The sequence below is a fragment of the Branchiostoma floridae genome, chromosome 11 (assembly GCF_000003815.2).
Source record: "Branchiostoma floridae strain S238N-H82 chromosome 11, Bfl_VNyyK, whole genome shotgun sequence".
In the NCBI taxonomy this organism is placed as follows: Eukaryota; Metazoa; Chordata; class Leptocardii; order Amphioxiformes; family Branchiostomatidae; genus Branchiostoma; species Branchiostoma floridae.
Window position 1 is genome coordinate 4,720,928 of NC_049989.1, and position 21,462 is coordinate 4,742,389.

A 21,462-nucleotide genomic window follows, 5' to 3' on the forward strand; every position below is an offset into this window, starting at 1 on the left:
CACCTTTCTTTAGAGCACCCAAACATCAATAACTTACACTAACGATACCATACTACCACCAACTTGCTTCTATTATAGTTTTAAGAAATAAAAATTTACAGCTTGTTGTGTGCTGAAAACCGTTGAACCAGAAACAACAGTTCAATTCTATCTGTGCTTCAAACCGACTTTCTTCTGACAGTAACGTAAAGCCACTGATGGGACCACATCTGGTAACGTTATAGTTATACTTATAGATTAACACCACATGAAGAAAATAGCGCTGACCTACATTTTTGACATCCAGTTTTTGTTCTAGTTTCTTTCCTGTTATACTTCATTCTCATTATAATTAAAAGCACACTTAATTAACCGTTCAAACGCTCCCGAGTTAAAGCCTCAACAGTGCACACACAACGTTAGCATTGGAGTATAACGTTAGCTCGCATTTCGTACAAAAACTGGGCAGAAACACGATCGAAAAACTCACCATTTCCCCCGAATAGCTTGTTATCCTTTTTAATTTCTGAATAGTTGGTCAGTGTTTATTTCTTAAAACTGTTAAGTGTTTCCTCGAAATCTTTGAGTGAATTAATAAAGATTTCATATGTTGCATTGGCAACTAACTGCGATCCGACGACGGCAGGCGATAGTTTCGCAGCCATGGTTGCTCGGTCGTTCCCAAGGCACAGTGCAACGCACACCCTGGGAACGAGGTCATACGTCACGGGTCAGAGGTCACAACATGAAATCCCGGATAGGATCTATCCGCCACCCGAGGCTAGGCCCGGCTCCGTGTCTGCTCCATGTTTAGGTATCGCCTTCGCAAATAGCGTCGATAGAGACGCGCGTGACCTTTGACCATATGTTGATTTTACGTTCCCCCAAAAATACAGTAGGGGGTGTCTAAAAACGCGCACGAAACTCTGGTCAGACCGGGACAGGCGTCACAAACGTCCCCGAACTTTGTCGGCTCGGACATGTATGATATGCATGACCCCCCGTTATCACCTGACTAGGCTGGATTATAAACAACACCCGCGTCATTATGGAGGTTTTCAGGCCCTCCGGCTTTCAAAGGAACATGTTTGTATGCATGCATAATACGCGCGATCGAATTTCTCTCTCCGGCCGCCACACACACACACGTACAGCGCGCCCGCCAGACCTCAGGATCTCTACTCTCACGTTAATGATTCACCAATGCCACCAGCGCCTTGTAAAGAGAGCGATCATGTCGTAAACAACACTAAGGAATTACACATTAAGGAACAAAAGGGCTGCAAAGACGAATGCAAACCACAAACACTCCCACAAACAGAACGCCACAAATGAATCAGTAACGTAGGCTTGATCACACGCTAACACGTCAAATACTGATCTGCCGAGGGAAAAACAAAGGAAAACGATATCTGAAATATCCGTCTGGGCTTATCTTTATACGTGTATATGTGCCCTTTGAACATAACTACTCATTTTAACGCGAGTCGAACCATTTCATGGTTAAGACACGCGTAGGTTGACCCGAAGTCAATTGGATAATAAAAACGAACACAGACTTACGCAAAGCTAGTCCATTGTCATCTTTTATGTCGGTCTTAATAGTATAAGACAAGTAGAATACACGTATCAGCATTCTGTATTCGATATTGCCAGTATGTAATATGTCATACAAAAGGTTGATAGATGGAATGAACTCCAGTTTCTTCATATAGCCAGACCCTGTGGTCGCGTCCTTGCCCCTTCTCGTTCATCATGCGACGATATCATACAAACGTCTAATCTTATCACGAACTAAATCTGACTCCGTAATTCCAGACAACGGAACGATATGGAGAGATTGTCCTGTATGCAGGTAACAACGTGTCGTATGGAACAACGAAGTCATATATATTTTTACAAATATCAATAAAATTATTTTGACACTATCTGAGAAGCGACTTATAATTAAAACCCATAATCATTTAAAGTAGGTGACACGATGTTGCAAGCGTAGCGATATGAAGAGATTGTCGTTCTCTGTATGTAACTACGTAGCAACGTGTCGTATGGAACAACTATGTCATTAATATATTTGTACAAATAAAATAAAGTCTGAGGAAATTATTTTGACACGATCTGAGAAGCGACTTATAACCAAAAAACCATAATCAATCAAAGTACGTGATACGATGGTATACACGCACAGTTATGATATGTCTATAAACAACAGTGTACCGTTGAAAGACTGTCACCCCCCCTGCGAATATTCTGTACAATATTCTACACAATGAGAAATAATCTCTCTCTGAACGATGGACGTCTGCCAACGTTAAAACAGTCTCCACCTCAAGTGAAGACAACGCTGAGCCGGTAATACGGTAAACGGGAGAGAAATAAATGGCCGGTTTACATGACAGACGGTTCAATCCCAGCGGACACGATCCAGTCGCTGTACCGAACCCGTGTACCGATCGGAAACCTTAAATCATGACACAGAAAAGGCGGACAGTCGGCCAGGCTTGGATGTAGAAACCCGCGTCCATTGACATTAAAGGGCCACATACGTAACACAAGAGACATAGTAGGTTTATATCGCTTAACAGTGCTATGTTATCACTGTAGGTCCAAATATGAAGAAGCTTAAGTAAGAACAATATTCACCACTTGGCGCCAAGTCACATCTATAAATTTTACCGTCATGTTACCATTGGAACTATCAAGCTCAACTTAACGATTATAACGCAGCTTTAAATCGTGAAGACGACAAAGCTTCGCTTACCTACGAACTGTCGAACATCGTTGACGTTGAATTCCTGACCAGGTATCCTGTTGACATGAGAAAAACAACAATCTAAATACATTTGTGCATGTGCAAAACGCCAAACAACTCGTCGCGAAACGCTCTTTAACTGCTCAAAGCAAGGAGGTTTCAACCTCCTTGCTCAAAGGAAACATATCGGCCATATCCGTGATAGTGATTTTCTTGCCTATTAGCAAATTTTGGGAACTGTACGTACGGACTACAAGAAGTTAAAAAAAACTTACCTTATCCCAAGTCCTTCCTTGTTCTTGAAGCATATTGGATTGTGGAAGCCGTTTTTCTGAAAGTATTTCAGGCCGAAATCTGTGGAGGGAAGATCGAAGGAAATGCATTGGTTACACGCCTTGATGGGTGAATGCTGACAAGGTCTATCCTTCATCATGCATATGCGTGATCCGACCAACGTCGTCACAAGAAAACAATGCAAACACGCCTACGTAACTCATTTCAGATGCGCCGTAAACATTCATCAACCAAGCCACATGATGTACTGTACAACACACGCACAGCAATAGTTGTAGAATCGTATTTTCAAGCGAAAAGAAGAACGTATAACAGATACAGTTGTTAAGTCTACATGCCACACATACGAATCTATAGCTTCAGTACAAACCACCTACATCGTCTATCAAAAAATATAGGACAAGCGTAATTAGCTTGAAGAAATCCTTTACTCTTAAGGATTTCTAAAAAGACGTTTCAAACACAGGATCGGAAGAAAAATATCCCTACGACTGAACAATGAATTAGTGAACCAAGAATCCATGCAGCGAACGCTATTGTGTTTTACCACGCGCGCATGCACATGGGCTCGGCTTGGTCAGAAAAAAACACTGAATGAAAACCGTTGTCCGCCTACGCCTAGCCGTTTCTATGGTTACGGTATGCCTCATGCTTCAAACGGTGACTTCGACAAAACACGAAAAGGCTTAATTTTTTTGCCAGCCGTCGGGAGAAAGGGTTGCCATCCTCCATGTGTGATGCTATTGTGGAGGTGACAACCCCGCTACTACACCTGCGGACCCTACGGCATTACGTACAATCGGGATCAAAACACTCTAGCGTCGATGTTCACGAACCCAAACCTATTCCTCACATCATATTTCATAATTCGACTTAATACAAACACCCATTGCACTGCAGATACAACGGGAACAATAGCATTATCTTAACGCGTGTGCATCTCGGCACGTGACGATGTCTGAGGCACTTGGCCAATACTGTCTTCAGATCTAATTTTTCCATACACCTAACCACCTTGAAGTTTTACAAAGATCCCGTATCTCAACTCCGCTCAAATCAGATTAAAAACAGCTAAATTGTCTTTAAATCGCGGGACACATCGATGTTTCTTCGAACTGGTTTGCAAGGCATCGCTATATTTCATTACTGATTAATACTACTTTATAGGTGATTTATAAATGATAAAATAATGTGAAGACTACACTTGAAAAGTTACTGAACAGCGATTTACGTACTAGTTGCATCTTCGTGCAGCAAAAAAAAGTTTCCCGATATAACGCATACTAGTACATGTACATATGCCCAATTGCCAATTGCAGCACGAGATTTTATGCCGCATTCTTTCAAAACAAGAACGCTCTTCATAAATGCATGTTTTTTTTAATAGTGGAGATTTGTTCCGAAAGTAACGACGAAAGTCAGTATGGAAGCCTCACCCATCAACAACATGTGACAATTCTTACGATGTCGGCAAGTCTGGCGATAGCGAGAGGGGCGCCCATACTTCCGAAATTCCGACCTAACAAAACTTTCCCACAACGGATTTTAGTCCAATCACATATGGTAATTTCAGTGCCGGAATAATTCGAAGCCGATCACATTTTATCTTTATGTGATATTGTCCACACGAAAGGCGTGACACAAGAGATGGCCGTACGAAGTATTTATTTTCACATTTTAAACAATAACAGAATGATCTTTTCTCATCGACACTTCATATGCTTAAAAAAAACATGAATGTACAATAATTTTTTTAAGTTTCAACTTCCAAAACAGCGAAAAGATAACTTCCACATATCGTAGCCTATGATATAGACGTGTCCTGGACCAAGTTTCTTTTTTCCACTTCATTGCTTCTTACCAGTTCCTTCCATGTATTCGACGAAGTCTTCGGTGAATCTATCCGACTTGAGCTTTTCCTCGACGCTGAAGGTCCTTTTTCCTTCGATTTCATCCTCGATTTCCTCTTCGTCGTCGTAGTGTTTGGGCGGTTTGGCGCGCTGAATGGTTGAAACACACCATCAAGGGGGCATCATGGCATGTACCAATGCAGAGATATGGCCCAACACCAACACAGCGATCCTGGACATTCCTCACTATAATACGTTATCCACACATACCACTACGTGTCAAGATATACCTGCATGAGACTCAGGGGAGTTGTTGTTTTAAAAAAAGGTGTTCCGAGGACAGAGGTTTTTAAACTGTGTCGGGACTTGAGTCTGCATGCAGGTTATTTACACTCGGTTCTCGATCACGTAGCACGCTCACATGTACATGGGGATATAAAAATCCGTCCTCACTCTTGTCAGTGCATCATTTCCACTTATCAACACTAATTTCAGCATATGGGGTCATTAGTGGTGTTAATTGAACTACATGGGCGAAGTTTTAGCGCAGGGGAGACTTTTGAGACGAATTTAAAGCGCCAAAATTTAAAACTAATGCACAATGGTACCCTCATGACATGAACGCCCGTAACATGAAGCTCAGTTACATTACGTAAAATCACAAAAACTGGGGGATCCAGACACTCAATTCACCGATTGTGGGCAACGTCAATCCTTTGTGCTCGATTTAAACTAAGATTTGGGGTAGAATAAAGGATTTTGACTTCACGAATGCGAAAGGCGAATCTGCAAGCGCCAAAATTCGAACAGCGCATCATCTTGTGTTGTGAAATAGGCTACACTACAGCACAGTGTGCACATCGCAACATGTAGCTCAGTTACAACTACAAAAATCTCGCAATCCACGGGCGTAAAACGTCCAAAACATCGATCACCAGTGAAAACAGTCCTTTCTGGTGGATTTGCATACAATTTTGGACTAAAGTGAGGTATTTTAACATTCCAGGTCCAAGCGATAAATACGGATTGCTACGAAGAATAGGTACACTACAGCAAATACGCTCACAACACAGAATTTCGGCACATGAAGCTCACTTACAACTCGAAAAATATCACAGATGGCTATTTCTAAGCACCCAAAACTTTAATCAATAGCATCACTGAAGCTTTCTAGTTGATTTAAATCAAGTTTTGGGTTAAAATAAGGAATGTTGACTTTTCTGCGGCGAGCGACAATTTGGGTACATCGTGAGTGAACAGCCACAACGTGATCGTTTTGCCACACGCTCGCTACAGTAGACGTGAAAACAAAAAGTCGCTAACACAAAACGGAAAAACTCAACTTTGCAATCAAACATACGATATAGAAACAACATGGAAAATATCTACATTCATGATTATCTCCCAGAATTACGCAAAATGTTCGATTAGGCCCACAATGGACATATTTTTGGGAACTACAAGATGGCAGCTCCCACTGAGTCTGTACATAGACACAGCCCATACATAAACTAGCCGTAGCTATTGTACTACTAGAAACGCTACAAACCAACTGGCGGCCAGAGCCTGACTTGCTTTCCATTACAGAGTATGCGAAATGGGGCCAAACTCTGCAGTATTGGGTAAAAATCACCCAAAATAGGCGAAATCTCGCAGTTCAGTGACCCCTCCGGCCTCCGACACCGGATTTGCCGACCAACTTTGTGTACCAGGCAGGGTCGTGACGTCATCTGATTTGCATATCTAATCATCTCCGTGCGCGGGGGAAGCTGGGAAAGGAACAGATCGCCCAAAAATTCAGCTGTTCAATGTAAATAATCCTGTATGCCTGTTTTAACTTTTACTTATTCTGACTCCAGCAAAATATAACTGACTTTAAATTTACAATAAACAAATAATTTTGCTCATCAATTTAGATTAAAGTAGAGGATTTTATTTTTTTGGACAAAAAGAGCAGGTATTATGATATTAAGAAGGCACTTTATTTGAAGACAGTCCTACGTAAATATTGCCGGAAATGGTAGCAGCCGTGAACGAAAAATTCAGTATTTTTGACATTCTTTAGTCTCCTTGTAGTATTTTGCCATTGCAGCAATTATCGGACCAGGTCTGTGGATTAGTAGCCTTTGGATCGCTTCCTTAGGTTTTGTTGTCTGACGTGTCAGCTGGGTTGACAGTCACCATTGAGCCGCAAAGCTACGCCGACTGGTTGCGAGAGAGCTACGCGAAAGTCATGGCAGAGGAGCACACGGTACAGGCGCTGTCCTGGAGAAGGTTGTATCTCAGTCGCGCCAAACTCAAGGCCGCGAGCAGAACGTCGGCACTGCTGTCCGGGTTCGCTATGGTGAGGAATTAGTCACAATGGTTTTCACCAAGTTTTTATTTTAGGGGGAGGGGGGCACGATGAGGCAACGGTAAAACGTGATTATGGCGGGTTCATCAAAATTTCATCAGTGATAGGGAAGATACATTTTCAGATTCAGAAATTGACGACTATTAAATCAAGTTCAATTTCTCAGACAATAAGTCTAGGTATACACTTGCAACTTGCAAGTGTTAAGAAGCTCACCAACTTGGAGATTTAAGCGCATAATGCTTGCATACACGCAGGTATCAAAATATGTAACCAGCTATCAGAAATCCTATCAGAGTGGAAATTGTTTCTGGATAATTGAAACCATAATTAGTAACTTACATCTGTACACTACATGACTACACAGCTAACTTCTTAACGATGTTCAGAAGTATTTTTTACAGATGCCATGTTACATTTCATGCAAGTGTTGTAAGCTCCTTGATATACAAGCAGTGACCCACAGTCAGCTAGACTGTCAAACATTTAAAATCACCAATGGACTATTCTTTTGACAAGAGCCAGGGCTGATTTATATGTTCAGATTTTGAATGCTCAACTCACCAGTATTCTGCAGTACTGATGTGAAGTCTATATAAGGTAAACTAGCCCATGGATCACAGTGCACGCATTTGTGTAAATGCCAACAATTCATGATGGAAACAGAAGCATTCTTGTCTGCTCGCCCCCTAGGTTGCAATGGTGGAAGTGCAGTTACAGAAGGGTGATGACTCGTAAGTGCTGTTCATATACATCCTGTACAAACTTTGAAAGGAAAAGTCAAACATGATATTTACCATAATTTAAGTCAGTCATTGCTAAGTCATTACTCGAAAGAGACATTGGACTGTCAGGGACTGTTTTAGTGTCTGCCATGAATGGCAGATCATACTGGAAAAAACTATACTATGTATTATACATTGTACCCTACCGGTGTAAACCGGATGCTACTATGTAAGTAGTATGTATGTATTGGGAAGTGCAACTGTACCATGAAAAGGTAATTACGTGGTAGCTTATTTATTTTACTGTCTACGTATATATATATATACATCCTGTTTCAAGCATCCTGTGACTTCTGTCAGTAATAAAAACTTCTTTTCTCCAGAATTGATGATGTCCCGGAGGGCCTCTTCATCTCCTTCAGCGTGGTCACAACCATCCTTGTGGCGGTGCATCTCTTTGCACTCATGATCAGCACCTGTATTCTCCCAAACATCGAGGCCGTCAGCAACGTGCACAACATCACGGCCGTGAACGAGTCGCCGCACGAGCACATGCGCGTGTTCATCGAGGTGGCGTGGTGCTTCTCCACGGGACTTGGCATCTTCCTGTTCCTGGTGGAGATCGCGGTCCTGATGTGGGTCAAGTTCTACCAGTACAGCACCTGGGCAGCCATCATATCCACGGGGATACTGGTGCCCACGCTCATCCTGTTCGTGGCCTTTGCGGTGCATTTCTACCGTACCCTGGTGGTACACAAGTATGAGCGATCAGCCCAGGGACTGATGGAGCTAGAAAACATGGCCACTCAGCTAAAGGACAATGGTCCACGGGTGGAGGATGTGTAGAATGGGTCAAAATTGAAAAATCTAAATCCCCGTCCTCTTTTTGATAATTATGAGAAGCCTCGAAATCTATGATTGAAGAGGTGATGTTTTTATTGATGGGGCAAATCTATATTCAAATTTGTGGATGTTTTATTTACTTGGAATCTGTGGCTCGAAAATGAACTGTGAAGTGATCTTTTTAAGGTAATTGTCGGTATTTTATTTCCAATGTGTTGTAAAAAGGATTGTTGATTCAGTGTTTGGAATCAAGTGAATTTGTCACTTGAACCATGTGAAAGTTGAAAAAGAAAATTGTTGCACTTGATTGGTGGAAATACTTCCTTGCAGTTCCCACGAGCACGATGCAATGCAAGTAGCATCTGCTAGGTGGTGTGACTGCATTCATACTGAGACAATCAGACGACAAATCCCATAATTGAAAGCTACATGTGGTAACAAAAAGTATGAATAACTTTAAGACCTTTTAGTTGCTCAGCTTTACCTACAAGCGCTGCAAGGATTTGAAAACAACAAAAGCCATTTATTTGTTCCCAAATCTGCAAAAAGGGCCGTAAGTCCCTGGTCCATCGCACACTGGTATCATAATACAAATGTATAGTGCACCCCCACCCCCCAAGAAAGCATGGCCTAATGAGTGACGAATGAAGCATATAGGAAATATTATTAACTTCCCAACATCTTTGTGTACTGTACACTGTGCACATAACATTTTCAATGGAATGAATGCTAAAGCTAAAAAGATATGGTAGATAAATTTCTGTCTTGCCAATACTTGCAATACAATCAAATGTTTGCAATATACCAGTAAACCCTGTCATACTGTAACCATGCAGCTTTGTGTGCTGCTTCAGTTGTGCCACTTTTGTACATGTATATTTATAAATATTCTAGTTTTGTATTGCCAATACATGTGTAAGAAATATAAATGTAAGTATACAAACATACTATATATTAAAAAGATTCATGTATCAAATTTATATCCTTTAAAAGTTGGATAGAATAAGAAAATTTAAAATTTTAAGAAAGAGTTGGTTTAATTTTTGTGCTGGCTGTATTAGATTAGTTATGTTGTCCAAACCATTCTTTGTTTGGTGAGAAAACTTGAGGACCAACACAAATTGTACAAGTTTTAATGTGGCTCAGAAATGTCAATGTTTCGTATGACACTGAGCAATAAAATGAAGATTGAAATTGCTTTAGCCTAGTGTACCTAATTAGAAGTATGAATGTGTGAATTTAGGTCATATATGAAAATTGTGGATAAAGGAAATAATTTGAGATCAGACACAAACATATGAACAGTACAAAATGTTACCCTTTCATGCCTTTTTAATGGCAAGTCACACACACGGTCATATTTGATAAGTCCCTCAAATACATATTCTCTTTCATCATTCCATCATAATCTTTTTACCTTGATTCAACAGTATATATAAGCATTGGTAGAAATTTCAACTTCATATTGCTTTGAGGAATAGATGCACTGTTTGCAATAAACCTTCATGGAATGTAAATGACATGATTTTCAATAGTTGTATAAGATAACGTTTCTTCAATTGTTCTTACAAATTCTGTACAAGACTAAAAAGCATTCCAGCAAAGACAAGTATGTTACACATATTTACATAAAAAGCATTGTACGTAGACACTTCTAACTTCTATTGACTCCCAGTTTGCCAATGGAAATTTGGCACATAATTTATCAAATCTTGTATCTGTATTTGTAGTCTTAGAGGCTAAAATTTCAGTTTGAATATTTAGGATAAAAAGTTTGTAAAAATGCTATCATTTAAAATCCAACAACATTCAAGACCTTTACTGGATGATTTATACAATTCAGCATGTGTAAAATTCAGAGGTTAAAAAACTTGGAGGTACAGTAACATATAAATTCTCTTCAGGTCAAAGTTGTCATTCCTTTTCTTGAAGAAATGTTGCCTTGGCATCTTCTAAGACTTCTCCTGAGTCAGCAAGCGTTATCTGAGGATAAAAAGGGAATAGTGTTGATCAACTCAAAAGGTAGATGTGCTAGAGGATAACAACAGTAAGCAAAGAAAAGTATCTAAGGCATGATGTCGAGGCAATATCGCAGTACAAAAAAATTTCTAAATTATGAAATTGTGTCCAACTCCAAGCCGAAAAGTAAATTTATTATGGTGTATAGTTACCTACCTTATAAACAATATAACAGACTCATTGATAAAGTTTAGACATCTTAAGTTACTAAAGCAATTTCATAGATTTGTTAATGGTCAGACTCACACATTCCAGGTGGTATCTGCTATCTTTTGTCAGTGACGGAGAAAGGTACTCATAAAGGTACTAACAAAAGTTCTCAGTCCCTGACAAAGGTAGTAAATACTACATGAAACATCTGACCGTTTACAAAATCTATCCAGTTGCTTGAGTCACTTCTATATTGTGTAACATGCTTTCTCGTGAGCCTTCACCTTAGGTATAGGGTAGACAGTAGGTGCAGGTGCCCCCTCCCTGCCGAAGTCCACCATGGTTCCACACTTGGGCACATCCTCCACCCACACACCCTGGTACATCTGCCCCTTATCCAGGTAGAAAAACTTCCCCTCCCCATGCTTCTTCCCATCCTTCCAGTGGCCTTCATACCTGTTCTCATTGGCTGGAACAAAGAAAGATATCAGCTTTAAACTGTGCACATTATACTTTGCAACTACCCTGACTACATCACACCATGGAACACACACGCAAATGACTGTCTTTTACACCACAAAAAAGCACATGTGTAACACAGTGTTGCAACATCAAAAAAGACTAAAATGATTGTGTGCCTTTTTAGATACATGTAACCATAATACATGTCACTCCTGTGTCTTTCAGATGGGTGCACTCTTTTTCTCCCAATTGGTGCTAAGAGTAAGACGCACTATTCATTCATTTATCTATATGTATTACTAGATATGCTAAAAGCATTCTGACTCACCTAGTCTGAGCATGCCCTCTCCATTCTGTTTGTCGTCATACCATTCCCCCTCGTATATACTGCCGTCTGCGTAGTACATGCGTCCCCATCCACTGCGCTTGTCTGCATACCATTCTCCCTCGTAGTAATCATCCTCTGAGTAGAAGTTTGTGCCATAACCCTGCGAAATAATTGACAGTCATAATGGAAAAATTAGAACAATAAATTTGGTTCCTTTGAACTTGTTCAATAAATTTGATTTTCAATTACCATGTAAACAATCGGGAAAGCAATCATTCTGAGAATTCCTATTCCTACAGCCAACTATATAGACCTGAATACATGGTATGCAAGGCTGTAGGGTACAACAGTGCATGTACCCAATATGGCAATATTTGGGAGGCCAAGGTATCTCTATATGGTCTCAGACCTTGAAAAATGGTCCCAACCTAAAAGAGGTTGACATGAAGTCATGTATCTTCATCAACTTTTCCAAATTACTTCTAAAAACACTGAATAGTCTTCTATCTTTCTTCAACAGCATTGTACTTACATGCTTTTTGTCATTTTTCCACCCCCCTGAGTAGATTTTCTTGTACCCCCCACCTGGCAGGGGGGTGCTGTAGGTGCCGAAGCCGTTCCGCTTGCCAAACTTCCAGTCACCATCATAGATAGCGCCATTCCTCTTCCACGTCTGGGTTCCTTTACCTGTTGTAATGTTATAGATGTCATGGTCAGCACAACAATGTAATAATAATATGATGTAAAATGGTTGAGTAATGCTTCTATTACATTAATGATGTGTTGATGTGTGGTTAGAAATGTAACTAATGTAACATCATGTTTTTTTGTTGTTTTTATTTTGCTTTGTTAGGACATATCAAATCCAAGGTATTGCCACTATGGAATACCATTTGCAACTTGGGATTCAATACCATGTTACAATATGTTACTGAAAATTCCCAATCTTTCACAACCAGGCTATAAAAGGATGAATGCAAAATCCAAACTAATCAACCATGACAAAGAAACGATGTTCCAGATGTGCGAAACGTACTGAAACATGCACGCTTTTTTTATTAATCAATGGTGTGATCAACATCTCCTAACCACAACAATGAATGATTGGTCTGGTAGTCATAAGTCTTGTGGTTAGCACAGACCGCTGGGGATAGATTTAAACCACCAACATATCTTGATCAAACTGAAGATGCAGCAATGTCGGCTTTCTTTGTTTAACCAAGTACGTCATTGGTATAACAGGTTAGAGAAACATGAAAAGTAGCGTTAACGTAACTAACGTACTAAGTATTCCGTTACCATCTTACCATGCTTCTTGTTGTCCAGCCATTCTCCTGTATATTGGTCGCCGTTTACAGAGTACACGGTGTGCCTGACGCCTGCTTTCTGCGCCTTGAAGTCCCAAGATTTCCACAATGGCTCTGTTGCTCTCGGGTGCTTCAAATGTGGCATCTTCGTTGTCCAAGAAAGTACAGTTCAACTCCTGAAAATTCTGGACGTGGACGTTGCAGAGCAGTTCGCAATCTCGAAGTAAACAGAAGTAAACAGAAGTAAACAGGCAAACGCTATTCTAATTCTTCCTCACAATCGTAATGACTTTAAGCAATCTCTAAAAAATCTTCAAACTCAAACTGTGTCGAATAAATGCTTCTGATCTGTCAAAATCCAAGAAAATGTCTCCCTTTGTGAATGATCAGGAAGCTAAACAAAGTTTGGGCGGCCATGGCAACACCCCTCGTCACGTATGACCTCTGACCTATATGTGAACCCCAGGGACTTTGCTGTCTTCTGTATATGCTGCCTGAAATAAGAAATAATTCTCAACATCACTGTGAGAATCTTTCGATACAATATCATAAAATACCATAAAATTTAAAACAAACATAATTAGGCAGTATGTATGAATACATTTTATCAAACAGCGATAAAAAAATGTATCATGGTTTTAGGCACAGATTGTGGAATCGTGAGACAGCTGTGTACCAAATGCGAAAGGTCCCAGATCATCAGCTTTGCTCGCGCTTCGTCGTGACCAGTTGTCTTGAGTATGCTCTGAAGTCTTCAACATTTCTATTTTCTGCCACATTTAACCACTTTTCCCATAGCCATGGACGTCCTGGACAGTCTAGACACCGACCACAGCTTCTCCAGCCATATGGAAGAATGGGACTCCATGACCGAGGAGTACAAACAACTGGAGGTAAGTCTGTGGGTGACGACGTACTTCGACTTTGCCATAGAACCAGAACTTCGGCCCTTCATAACCATAAGTACAGAAGATTACCGAACTGAATCTGAGTTTAGTTGAGGGGATCTTCAGGACAGATTCGCAAACATGAATTATATGCTAAACTGAATTATCAATCATCGAAACATTCATCCGTAATACAGAGCTAGAGATATAAACTTCTTAAAAAATCAATTTGCTCATCTTCATATCCTCTGTATGGAAGAGGAATCTACAACGTTTAATCTTTCTTTCTTCTTTCGTTATCACCACCTGTGTCGTTAATGTGTGCCCTTTGCTTGACCCTGAGTTGCATCACTCTGAGTCCTGTATAATCTGAGCTGTGAGTGTATGTGTTGTGATTAAACATATCATCTGATGATACAACATCCTGTAGTGTTCTACCCAGAGAAAACGAGCTGAAGGAAGTGTTCATCACTTCATGCAAGAATCCATCCAGTTATTGTAACTCTACAAAGGTTTGCTGCAATAAAAGTGTGGGGGTGGGGCTTAATTGAAATAACTGGTGATGCACTAGCCTGGAGTCCAGCCTTGGTGTGCATATAGTCGCTCCTCGAAGGTACGCTTCCACCAACAAGGGTACCTTTGGGGACCGACTAAAAGCACAACAAGGCTGGACTCCAGGCTAGTGATGGACTGATGTCCTGTCATACTGTTTGGAGTGCAGTATTTTGGATTATTTCCAAGCAGATGTATAAGTATACCTCAATGTGACCCCCAAACTATCATCTCAATGTAACCTTGTTTTACAAGCTACAGTCAAAATATGTATTGCTCACCAAATTACAATTAAATTGGTTAGCAAGGGGGAAATAGTATAACAGATTTTTGCATGCGTCATGCATATCTTTTCCTCCTTCAGATAACAATGTATAGCCTTCAGTATTAAAAAAAAATGACAAAGTCTTTAATATGATCAACATGGTTGGGAGGCCAAAAGGCCATTTAAAATTAGCCTGGTTGCCACTACAGCTAGGTTTACCTGCAAAGCTGGTTGCTCATCTCAAGGTTGGTGAACCTACCCAGTATGGTATCCAGCCTGATTACACAGTAATGAGGTCTGCTATCTCGTCACACCTGTGTACTGGGTGTTGTATTTGATCATCCTGATTGTGCCAGTGGGTGATATATCATACAGTATGATAACATGACAAGATAACGGCCCCATCTTCTCTTGGAGATTACCTGCTTGATGGCCTGGAATGGGACAGGATTATGTTTAAGCTGGTACATACATTGTAAGCCAGCTACTTTGTTGTTCACCCAGAAGAGTAGTTAGCCTGATTTAATGTCGCTTCTAGCAGCCCGCACAACATCCGCCGGCCTCCTAGAGCCAGTAACAGCCCCGGACAGCAGAGTTTGTGTCACACAGACTAGTCTGTAGTTGTTTCAAGCAGAAAAGTACTGAACCTACATGTAAGGTGGTACACTCATGAAATAGATTTTTGTCTATCCTCCTATTATCATTACCTCCCAGCAGTGTGATTGTCTACTTTTCTATATCTAAGGCAGGAAATATAATCTCAACAGGTTCCCTTTGATAGCAAATCTTTTGTTCTTTGTACTATAGTAACATTGGCATTTGTTGACCCCTATTGTAATCTGGAAATCTAAACAGGCAAGTTTGTGCTGAACTTTGTATTCAGATTCAGAGTGACCTTAATTTCCTAATACAGAACTCTCTATGGTCTCCACACTTAGCCAATGTGATCATTGGCATACAAAACCCTTTATGTATAATCCAACATTGCAATATCTCTATGAATGTGCACCTGTTTCTGAACATTGCACTATAAAACCTATAGCAGAAATGGACCAGGTTTTGTTGATCTAAATGAATGACTATATTTGCTCCGACCTGATAAACCTGTCCCACATTTAGTAGTGAAGTGCTTTGTTGTTTCTCCTCTCCAAGCAGCAGGGCAATGCTAATTGACCCTCTGTTAGGAGCTACCCATATTTACACAGTCTTTTATTTTAAACACAGAACAGCATTGATGTCAAATCATTTTGATTAAGCATTGGTTGAAGCAGGTTTCTGTCAGAAATGGTTGTTAGGGTATGAACTGATTTATCTCTGTCTTTAACAGGAGGAACACAAAGCTTACAAACAGAAGGTGGAAGAACTGAAGAACCTGCAGAACAAGCTGGGAACATCCATCAAAAAACAAAGGAAGGACCTCTTGCAATTGTCAGAAAAACTGCAGGGGTAAGACATTTCTTTGTCAAATTTGTGCACAGTTTTAGAACATTTGAATGGATTAAGTGATGATAACTATGTATTTCTGTAAAGCTCTTTTAATTAAAGTTTTATTGTGTTTCTTTAATCTTAGATACTTGTAGCCAGTAGGAGGTTGTTTGTTTTCTTGACATCATGTTTTACTTGACACACTATAGGTGCGATGTTCCAGCAGAATACAGGAGTAGAATGTCAGACATTACAGAAAAGATGAAGGAAAGGAGCGAGGTGTTCCGAGAGATCGAGGCTTTCCTACCAAAAGACAACGGGTGAGAAACCTTTGTTATCATCTACCCCAGGTCAACGTCCTTGCCCAGATGTGTACTGTACCAGTGCAATGGCAAAGTGGGTAGAGTGTTTGCCTTGTTGTAGGCTGCGAGTTTGATCCTTGACCTAGGCATACCAATGACTTTGAAAATGGTACATTCTGTTTTCTATGCTTAGCACTCAGCATTTGGTGAATATCATAGTTTATCTAGTCCCAGGCAATGCTGTACTGATTGTAAAACTATGGGCCAATGTCTTTGAAACAAATGGGAGATGCACCCTCTGCGCCATCTGGTGTGGGAAGGACTTATCTTAACTACAGATTCATAATGTATCGGAGAAAATGACCATCTTATACATATGAAAACATATGAGAATAGTAATACTCTCCAAGCAGAGGTTGGTGGGAAAAATCGTGACCTTTTCCTTTCATAATTAAAGAAAAACACCAAAGAAAGGTGGGAAGGCCGGTCCAAAAAAAAATTATGAAAGGAAAAGGTCATGAAGGTCTGCTTGGAGAGTAAATAGTTAGACAATATTGCTGTAGTACTGTATTGTATTGATCATGTTTTGTATACTGTACTTACTCTTGCCAAAATCCCTCACCAAATACAGCATCTTCCTGAACACAACCCTGGGACGCATCAATGTCACCATGTTCAGCAAGTCTGCCAAGTAAGTACACAGATGTTATCATATCTTAGCCTGGGTACCAACCTATTTCTACCGGGGCTCCTTGCAAAATATTTTTTTTAGGACAGCGAGTACAAGGAGCCCCGGTAGAAAGAGGATGGTACCCCGGGTAGTCATATCTATGTTTGTGACAGTACTCAACATTTTGGACTAAATTGTTAGCAGTGACACCAAGTTGCAGAGTAAAGTAAACCAGTCATTATTGTTCTGAAGAAGGTGAGAGATGGTCACCAAAATGTTACTCCTTGGTTGGGAATAGAGAACTTTTTTCAAGTACAGGTTAGTGCAAACGTTTAGGAAACATACCTGTCCAGTTGAGGTTTTGTCAACTTTGTTAGAGGGAAACTGTTTAGGTGGACTAACCTGAACAAGAATATGGCGTTTAGACCACTTCTTGTTGATATGGATCCCTCTCTAATCACCATTGGAAAAGTCAACAGTATACATTTTTTTGTAATTGCTCAGATGTAAAGGGACTTATCCATATTCCTCACATACACTCTAAATGTTTACTCAGATTTATTAGTTCATATCACTTTAACAAAGTTTCATGTCATCTCACATGGAAAGATACTGAATATTTGTTGGTCTTCTGATATCAGTTTGTCTGTATTTCAGGCACAGGTACAAGGAGGAGTATGAGAAGTTCAAGTTCGTGATGACAATCATCATGCTGTTTTTGTCCTTAACCCTGAGATTCGTTCTAGAGTCCAGGTATGAGAAGTATGGAGAAGACTTGTTTTCTTATGTTGTAATATTTACAGCTATTAAGATTAAGCTGGGGCTCAAATTTTAGGAACCAGCAATATCACCGTTTCTACCTGTTGTAATCAATAGAAGTGTAACTCTGCAGAAGTATATTAAAACAAACATGTAGCTACTAATAATGGAATATACAAGTCTCCCATAGACTTTTTTCTGGATAGTCGTACTCTGGATAGTCGTACACAGAAACTGTTCCAGTAATATAGAGGAAAACAACAACAATTTGAGTTGTCTACCTACATTAACTGTGTAATGACTTCTGTACTATTTTCTGTCCTCAGAGTTGGTGATGCCATTTTCCACTTCCTGCTGGTGTGGTACTACTGTACCCTGACCCTGAGGGAGAGCATACTTATTGTCAATGGTTCCAGGTCAGTACATGTCTTCCTTTGTCTTGGACTTAAGAACACGTAGTACATGTACTGAAAAAGTGACCTTTGGGAAAAGAATCAATCCATCACTTGGTGTGGAAATGCAGATTACATTTGAAAGGAAAAAGTGATGTTTTAGTTTTACAACCATTTCGAGTCGTATTCAGCTGTTCGAAAGGGTATGTCACCCCGTAAGCTCGTCGACTGATGATGATGATGACGAAGTTGTTTGTTGTTATATGTTCATTGTTATAATGATAGTCAGGAACAACATAGATATGTTTTGATTTCATATTCCTGTGTAGAATCAAAGGCTGGTGGGTGGCCCATCACTACATCTCCACCTACCTGACTGGTGTGGGCCTGACCTGGCCAGACAGCACCACCTATCACCTCTTCAGAGACCAGTACATGGACTTTTCTATCTACTTAAGTATGTATTTATCAATACTTTCTGCCTTTTGCTACCATATGATGTTCCTGTTGTAGTTTATAGGCTACCTTGCTTAATCAATTTCTCAGATACATGTACATTGATGAAAGCATTGTTTGTATTGTATTGTAAAATACACTCGGGCTAGTACATATTACTTGCTGCAATCTAAATGACATTTTTCTATGTATTTTCACTTCCAGCAATAGAATTCTTTGATTATTGGCACAATTTCTCTGTGTTGACCATGCTTGATGCCATGACTGCTGAAATAACAAGCACTGTACTAGTATGTCAAAATCTCACCCCTAGAAAATCTTACTTGCCAATCAGGCAAGTGGGGTAGGACATGTGCTTGCCCAATCAGAACTTTCACTTGCCTTAGATAATCGGACTAGTTGACTTGTCCAACCCTATGAAAGATAGACATTCAGGTAATAGGATATGCAAGCTAGCAATTATGCAAGCATCAGGATAGATTTTGGAAAATTTCCAAAGTCTAACCAGTTGTTGGAGTAACTGTTACCTTGCCTTACAGTTTCTGAACTATTTGACAGTCAGCTTGATTGCTATTGGTAAAAGATTTGTAAGTAACTGTCTCTTCCTTCCGTGCAGGTTTTGTTCAGATCTTACAGTACTACTACCAGAGTGGGTGTTTGTACAGGCTGAGGGCACTAGGAGAGAGGCACAACATGGACATCACAGTGGGTAGGTACAAACTGTAATGTTACAACTTTATATTCGTACACAAAGTAAAGTGCTTATGAACAAGCCTTCATACAGTTTGCTGATCTATATCAAGTTGAAATGTGCCTAAGATGTATGCACTGGCACTTGATCATAGGCTAAAGTTACTATTCTGGTATGGAAGTTAGTGGATGCTACATCAGCTAACCATGTTCTATCTTATTTCATCTTACTTAGAGGGTTTCCAGACCTGGATGTGGAGGGGACTGAAGTTCCTGCTTCCTTTTGTGTACCTAGGACATGTGAGTATGGCTAACTTTCACCACTTCACCTCTGACCCCATCCAATAATGCTCAACAGTACAAAAATGTCTTAGCCTGGGTACCGTCCTCCGTAAGTACCCCTTGCTCAATCCTTTTGCTGGCTAACCACAGATTAGCCACTGAAAAGATTGAGCCAGTGGTCACTACAGGATAGTGCACAGGCAAAAATGTGTAACAATACCAAGAAGACAGTGACATTGCGTTGTGTCTGTGCTATAGACTTGAGTGAGTGGAAACCATTGAAAAGACTATATAATTGACAAGAGCCATAGTGCTTTGCGTGTTTTTACTTTGTATGTGTGCACCGTCTAGCGACACACAGTGGAAATACTGCGCAAGGTACTCCCTAAACAAGGTCGAGTTAATGAGGTATAATTGACAAGAGCCTTCACTAAGTCCTGATTCTTGTTTTGTTTTCAGTTCTTCCAGCTGTACAATGCCTACACACTGTACCAGCTCTCTCTGTTGCCGGAATGTGAGGAATGGCAGGTAGGTCGTGGTTAGAAATGATCAAACCTGCAATGTTTGAGTTAGCCACTAGATGGCTCTCGAGGATGACTAACTTTATCTATACTCCTGTATCAAAATTGGAATTAATTAAGTTGCACCAATGGTCTAAAGTCAACCTGTATTTTTCTGGTGTGTTTGCAGACATACTTTTTCTGCTTAGGAAGACTTGGACACTATTGTGATTTGTGGTTTAGAGACTAACATTTTCAGCAGTTAGGCAATATAGACAAAGGAGTTCACAGATCTCATAGTCGTACAACTATTGTTGGCACCAATGAGTTAGGGAGAATTGTTCTTTCCTGCTGCCTGGTTTTGAGTACTCCATAGTTAGGCAAGAATGCACATATACATCTTACTAAAAGCTTACATTTCTATCCCCTCTTGTTTGTTAGGTTCTCATGATGAGTGCGACATTTTTTGTCTTGTTCCTGGGAAATTCTATCAGCACCTGGGGCACCGTTGCGAACAAGCTCGGAGACAAGTCCCACGAGCAGCGCCTCAGGCGCCAGAGCCTGTATCAGCTGGAAAAGTGCAAGAAACCCGACAGTTCAGGACTCCATCATCATAGGGACTAGAGCAGCCAACCACGGCTTCATCAGTAGCCAACCACAGCTCCACGAGCACGGGCTGGAGCAGCCAAACACAGGGTCAGCACAGACTGCAGCAACCAATCACAGGCTTCCACCAGCACCAAGACTACAGCAACCAATCACAGGGCTCAGCACGAACAAAATCAACCAATCACTGGACTCACCAGCACAGAGACGAGATCAGCCAACAACTACTACTACTACCAGTACTACTACAGGGCTCAGCACAGAGACTAGATCAGCCAATCACAGACAGTACAGAGAATGGAGCAACCAATCAGAATTTGTTTGTTTTTTCATTGCTTAAGGACTTTTCTTGATATGAATTCTACACAGCAACCAATCGAAGAAGGATCACTGCTTACATTTGTAGTCATATGACATATGTTTTGCCAATGTTTGTTTTAAGCTAGTAAATACTGTACCAAATTGTTTTAGAGCTATGCAAGGCACAGTGTGTGCAACACAAAAAAATAGTATACATATAATGGTTCATATTAAACATGAATTGAATGATTGAAATTTTCTTGTGTGAGTCAAGCCCAACTTGTTGCAAGCACAAATTGTTGCAAAATTGTCTG

General features: G+C 40.4%; 4 protein-coding genes across 9 annotated transcripts in view; 2 read left to right on the top strand and 2 right to left on the bottom strand.

Annotated features, from left to right (window-relative positions):
• LOC118426751 (lysine-specific demethylase 2B-like) overlaps positions 1–6,614 on the bottom strand; it is a 65,506-nt gene extending 58,892 nt beyond the window's left edge. For all 3 annotated transcript variants that reach the window (XM_035836308.1, XM_035836307.1, XM_035836306.1), the window contains exons 1-4: positions 6,425–6,614; positions 4,887–5,025; positions 3,007–3,085; positions 2,741–2,787 (exon numbers count right to left, since the gene is read on the bottom strand). In XM_035836308.1, the coding sequence (XP_035692201.1) occupies positions 2,741–2,787; positions 3,007–3,085; positions 4,887–5,025; positions 6,425–6,457 (298 nt within the window). In that variant the 5' untranslated portion in view covers positions 6,458–6,614. The remainder of the gene's footprint in view (positions 1–2,740; positions 2,788–3,006; positions 3,086–4,886; positions 5,026–6,424) is intronic.
• Positions 6,615–6,861: 247 nt separating this feature from the next.
• Positions 6,862–9,893, top strand: LOC118425456 (calcium release-activated calcium channel protein 1-like). Its single transcript, XM_035834277.1, has 3 exons — positions 6,862–7,219; positions 7,922–7,962; positions 8,337–9,893. The coding sequence occupies exons 1-3, from the start codon at positions 7,109–7,111 to the stop codon at positions 8,797–8,799; spliced, it is 615 nt and encodes a 204-aa protein (XP_035690170.1). The 5' UTR covers positions 6,862–7,108; the 3' UTR covers positions 8,800–9,893.
• Positions 9,894–10,094: 201 nt separating this feature from the next.
• Positions 10,095–13,514, bottom strand: LOC118425454 (MORN repeat-containing protein 3-like). Its single transcript, XM_035834275.1, has 5 exons — positions 13,063–13,514; positions 12,288–12,442; positions 11,756–11,915; positions 11,250–11,434; positions 10,095–10,779 (listed from the first exon to the last, which is right to left on the bottom strand). Exons 1-5 carry the CDS (start codon positions 13,205–13,207, stop codon positions 10,711–10,713), a joined length of 714 nt encoding a protein of 237 aa, XP_035690168.1. The 5' UTR covers positions 13,208–13,514; the 3' UTR covers positions 10,095–10,710.
• Positions 13,515–13,718: 204 nt separating this feature from the next.
• LOC118425453 (ion channel TACAN-like) lies at positions 13,719–21,355 on the top strand. Of its 4 annotated transcripts, none has more exons than XM_035834271.1 (11): positions 13,719–13,955; positions 16,094–16,212; positions 16,401–16,511; positions 17,125–17,184; positions 17,821–17,925; positions 18,249–18,338; positions 18,644–18,771; positions 19,387–19,479; positions 19,696–19,760; positions 20,202–20,270; positions 20,684–21,355. In XM_035834271.1, exons 1-11 carry the CDS (start codon positions 13,863–13,865, stop codon positions 20,864–20,866), a joined length of 1,116 nt encoding a protein of 371 aa, XP_035690164.1. In that variant the 5' UTR covers positions 13,719–13,862; the 3' UTR covers positions 20,867–21,355. The 4 variants fall into 4 exon arrangements, with proteins under 4 accessions (XP_035690164.1, XP_035690166.1, XP_035690167.1 ...); XM_035834273.1 differs by having other exon boundaries at positions 17,821–17,826; XM_035834272.1 differs by having other exon boundaries at positions 13,776–13,955; positions 17,821–17,916.
• The last annotated feature ends 107 nt before the right edge of the window (positions 21,356–21,462 follow it).